The 5,259-nt window shown below is 41.1% G+C and overlaps 1 protein-coding gene across 2 annotated transcripts in view; it reads right to left on the reverse strand.

Moving 5' to 3' along the window:
- Positions 1-5,131, reverse strand: part of wdr7 (WD repeat domain 7) — a 126,123-nt gene extending 120,992 nt beyond the window's left edge. For both annotated transcript variants that reach the window (XM_008295957.1, XM_008295956.1), the window contains exons 1-6: positions 5,056-5,131; positions 4,656-4,830; positions 3,386-3,462; positions 3,016-3,135; positions 1,661-1,806; positions 1,440-1,542 (exon numbers count right to left, since the gene is read on the reverse strand). In XM_008295957.1, the coding sequence (XP_008294179.1) occupies positions 1,440-1,542; positions 1,661-1,806; positions 3,016-3,135; positions 3,386-3,462; positions 4,656-4,830; positions 5,056-5,130 (696 nt within the window). In that variant the 5' untranslated portion in view covers position 5,131. The remainder of the gene's footprint in view (positions 1-1,439; positions 1,543-1,660; positions 1,807-3,015; positions 3,136-3,385; positions 3,463-4,655; positions 4,831-5,055) is intronic.
- Between the last annotated feature and the right edge of the window lie 128 nt (positions 5,132-5,259).

Consider the following 5,259-nt stretch of genomic DNA (forward strand, 5'->3'; position numbering starts at 1 on the left):
CTTTGGTGTTTACATACGGCGCCTCCCTGTCCTCTGACATGCCCAAAAAAAAAGTGTAACTCTGTGAATGCTCTGGCCGACGTCCACAGACTCCTGCTCTGTGTCGGTGAGCCCACCATAGAACAGAAGACTAATAAAAACCCACTACAGCAAACTTCACATGAGGACTCTGGGTACATTTCTAACAGCCTCCAATTTCAACATGAGAAAAAAAGCTGCTGAAAGTGAGTCGACGGGTGATTTTTTTAAAAAATGCATTTGATATATGGAGCTAGAATTTCCCACATATCTTTATAAATGTCCGTATTCTAAGCTATAAAATCTTCAGGCAAACCAGAGACGGCTGAATTGTTCTACATTATTTTACAGCGTCACACCGACATGTGAGCTTTAAAACACCACCAGATCCATCAATCCGTGTGTGTGAAGTGAGCCTGGATCACAATAAATCAAATACCATCACAAACAGAACACAGAGTACTGACGCAGTACAACTACACACAGCTGTCTGAGGCCCACGTTTACTGCTTATCGCTCTGTAGTCGACAGCTTCTATCGTCATTCATGTAGTTTGTTAATTCATGTTTTTAAACCACAGAGCTCTGATTCATTCAGTAGGTTTGGTTTGTTCCATGAGCTGCCTTTAATTTTTCACTATGAATTAAATAATTACTGTCTAATTGGCATAACTGGAGTCCACATTCTCTGTATATGTTAAAAAAAAAAAAAAAAATCATGCTAGTCAGGTTAGCTTTAGCTCATTTGTGAGGAAAACCCTGATCTGGAAGCACCTTTTCATCATTTAAATTACACCTTTCTGAACTGTACTTTACCTGTAAATTAACTGGACAAGAAGTCATGAATATTTTATGATTCTAGAGTCAGAAACACATCTAACAGTATAATAAGTCAGTATATTATCGGTGGCTACGTTGAGCTGAGATGCAAAACAAGAGCGTAAAATATCGACGTATCCTCAACAAGACATTTCTAAATGAGTCACAGCCATTCAACATTATAACCAAACACTTCTCTGAGCTTTCCGAGGACATAAATCTTTATAATTATGTCAGAATCAGACAAATTTCACCACTTTTTGTGCTCTACCTTGAAAAAAAATGCAGCAAAGATCAACACACTGAGAACACAACCCTCTGTGGATCCTGTTTGTGGTGTTGTCTGTACGTTTATGTTGTCGTCGTGTCCAGTCGTCCTACAGTTATTCTACCGCAGCCTGAACAGATCTGAATTATTCAGGTAAAAAAATACATATAAATGCTTAGTTTTGCTGTATATCACAATATAGGATGGAGCCGTTTGGTGAGGATGTGTGCTGAGCAGAAATAAGGCGAATTTCTCTTGCAAATTACAACTTTTCGCTTCACGTCCATCAGCTGCGTTTTAAATACAAGCGGGAACGTAAAAGACAGACGACTCACCTGTTTGTCGGCGCGATCTGCGATGCTGTAGACCAGCGGAGGGATCGAACCTTCTTTAGTTTTCCCGACGTCGCTGCGGAAATGTTCGCTCGCGGACAGACAGCTGAAGGACACACGCAAACAAGAAGTGTGAATTATCGATATGCTTTAAGTGAGCACCACGGTGAGTCTGTGCTCTTCTTCTGTGGTGTTCGGTCTGTCAGGTGAGGCAGCAGGCTTACCTGGCCGGCAGCTTGTAGATGTAACTGCAGCCGTCCTCGGTCCAGATGATGACTTTGTCGGCGGCGATGAACTCTCCTCCGGTCCAGGCCTGGTCGTTATCGCTGGGCACCGAGCAGAGCAGCGAGTAGTCGCCCGCATCAAACACCTGATACATAACAAACAGCAACACGCAGATTGAGTATGTAGATGTTAGTTCAGACCCAGACTTCAGGTGTGTGGTACGATCAGCATCAGGGACAAACCCATTATCAGGACAGATTCTTGGCATGTAGTGTTATTTTTGTTACTCAATTATCAATAAAACGAGCGACTGTGACTCTGATTCAGCCTCCTGTCTCTCTGTCGTCACTCTGTGGTCTCATTAATGCCCCGCCCATAGCTCTACCTGATTGGTTACATGTCACAATACCAGCCAATCAACACTGAAGCGATTGTTTACACAGAGAGACAGACGAGCACATTCGCAGAAACAGAGCAGCTCCTGTGAATTAGCAGAGCTGTGTTGATAAAGTTGTAAGAAACACCACAATCTTCTAAAAAGCCCAATGTCTGAAAATGCCAGAATAGTTCACTTGTCTGTGTCAGTGCAGCTGGAGTGTATTTTGCCTAAAAGGGTTAGCGCTCAGGCCTTTGGCTAACGCTAACTATAACGTCGTTCTAAAGTAAGACTAACTTTAATAATCTGCTCTAACAGACAGAGAAGTCTCTCTCGCAGAGAAACAACCTTAAAAAATTTAACAATATGCACAAACCATTAGCTACTTTCACATTGGCTAAGTCTATGCTAATGGGGTTAGCGGTCAGGCCTGTGGCTAACGCTAACTATAACATGTTTCTGAAGCAAGACGAACTTCAACAATCTGTTCTAACCGACTGACACGTCTCTGGAGTTGAGACACAACCTGCAGGAACCGAACAAGAAGCACAAACCATCCCCCACTAATCAGGAAATTAGCTGCTTTTACGGGGGCTAAGGCTATGCTAACGGCTAAGTCAGGAGGCAGCCACAGATTAAACCTGACAGTCTGGGCAACAATAACGCATAATGCTTTAAGATCTGAGCCTGAATAGGCAGTGAAAGTGGTAGAACACAGGTAACTGCAGGAGATAAAGTAATCAATCTCAATCAATCTCATCGTAAACAGAGAACGTTCGAGCATCACATGACGCTCTGACGTCGTCCCTTCTATTGTTCTTGTACATAGTCAGCCATGATAAACCGTTTTGTTGAGCAAGCACAGTTAGTAATTACAGGTTCCCAGCTTCACATGCTGTCAGTATATAACATTTGATGTAAACTGGTTCCAAATATCGGTTATCGGTCTTTGAAGAACCCGTACTGGTCGACTCTTACCCTCCAGTACTTGGAGCAGACGACCAGCAGGCTGCTCTGGGTGAACGTACAGAAGGAAATGCTCTGGCAGCCCTGACAGTAGATGGGCTTGGACTCCTCTTCAAACACTGGATCCAGGTCCTGAACACACAAACAGATTAGAAATCAGAGCCTGAACCCAAACAAAACGACGCATCAGCCTGGAGGTGTTTCTTGATCTTGGATGGATTGTATTTGAGGAAGTGTATTTATATGAGTGTATGTTCTCATAGAATTCATATCAAAAACTGTGAAAACTTGTGTTGATGTTTTCCAGGTGTTTACAGCACAGTCTGATACCACAAGTCTGATGTTTGTTTTTTTAGAAAACAAACATCTGTATGGAGTGTACCTGCATCTTGCTGACCTCAGCTGTTATGATCCAGACCTTCAAAATGCCCGTCACTGACACTGCCACCACCGTGTCCTCTGTAGTCACACAGGAAGACGACAAATTCAACATTTGCTTATTAACAGTTCTGGTTTATTCCATCTCAGATCATCAGAGTTCCTCCTGCTCACAGTCTCTGGTTTGATTGGAACTTTTTTATCATAAACTATGGATATTTGAAAAGATATTTGTGATATTGTAGGATGATTTATTGAGTACTTTCTGAGATAATTGCTTCTAAAAGTTGCCCGTTGACCCACTTTCAGCAGGATTTATCCTCACATGAGGCTGCTTGAACAACAATATCTGAGGAATTATTGAAGATAAAATCCTGAAATTTTCACTGATTATGGGTCATTGAAGATACAAAAAAAACAACAATTGAAGCCTTCATGTCCCAATTACACACACAAAAACATTCAGAGTACTTTTCAATATGAAATACTTGATCATAAAATGGAAAAAAGTTATTTTTGTTGAACTTTCATAACTGATTGAGCAGCTTTGACAAGTTGTCCCACAGAAATAAAAAGATTGGTAGATAGTCTGATCCGAGTAGAGTTGTGAAGTTTAAAAATGGTTCTTTAAATATAATTATAATTTGAAGCATAACCTCAATTTTCAGTGTCCAGAAATATGTGAGTACATGTTGGGCTTTTTTTAAATAATTATCTCAGAAGGCAGTTGATATATCAAGCTCAAATTTCTGAAATATCTTTATAAATATCAATATATGATGCCAATAAAAACTGAGGTAAAAAGGAGAAATAACTGTGGAAATTTCAGGTTTTTGATCTTTAATAGTTCCTGAGATATTGCTGTTTAAACAGCCTCAAATTTTAATGTGATACAAAAATCTGCAGAAAGTAGGTCGACGGGTGATTTTTTATTTTTTTAAATTGTATTTCAGGAAACATTTGCTATATCGACCTAAACCTTCACAGACACTACTTTAAATATCCAGATTTTATGCTGTAAAAAATTTCAAGTAAATCAGAGACGGTCGAGCAGAAGGACTCCGATGATTTAAAGCAAACAGAAAACAAAGCTTTTAATGCAAGATACGCACTAAAAATGTCTCCACAGAGGAGACTTAAACTACACGAGAACCAGCTGAAAAACATTCAGTCAGGATTCAGGAAAATCCGACACATGCTCCAAAACCAAAACCGTCTCTCAGCGTTGGTAATATCAACATCCTGGATAAATAAAGCCTCCAGCCGCATCTCACCTTGCGTGCGATGCGATCGGATGATGCTCATGGAGCTGATCCAGTCGGGAGAGATCTTGGACACCAGCGAGTACAGAACCTCCAGGCTGGTGGCGTCCACCACCAGGATCTCTGGGTAATGTCCGTTACAGAGCAGGCGGCCCTCCTTCTCAGTGCCGATGGTGAACTGGTAGAACTGCAGGACGAGACGGACGAATCAGGGACCGAAAACCTGGTTATAAAGACTGTTTTTATGTCGTCCAGCAGCCCCACTGGTCTGCTGTGACTTTAATTAAAGAAACAGGAGCTGGAATCACTGCTGTCAAAATGTGCTGATTTTAGTACTTGTCCTCTCGGTGTTTTCACCCATTTTTCTTGAGGTTTATGCGACCAAACCACGTATTTAAAGACACGTTCTTACCTGAATGCCGGTGTGAGCACAGGCCAGCTTGGTGAACTCAATACAGCGTCCGTCGTTCACATCCCATAAACACATCTCCCTGGAAACAAATAAACGAGCGGAAAATGATTTGCGAGTAGAGTTTAAAGATTTTTTGTTTGTGATAAATGATCCCAAGAAAGCTTGATATATATAATATTTAATATAAACAGTAAAAGAAATAGT

This window comes from Stegastes partitus, unplaced genomic scaffold (assembly GCF_000690725.1).
Source record: "Stegastes partitus isolate 25-593 unplaced genomic scaffold, Stegastes_partitus-1.0.2 Scaffold1091, whole genome shotgun sequence".
NCBI lineage: Eukaryota > Metazoa > Chordata > Actinopteri > Pomacentridae > Stegastes > Stegastes partitus.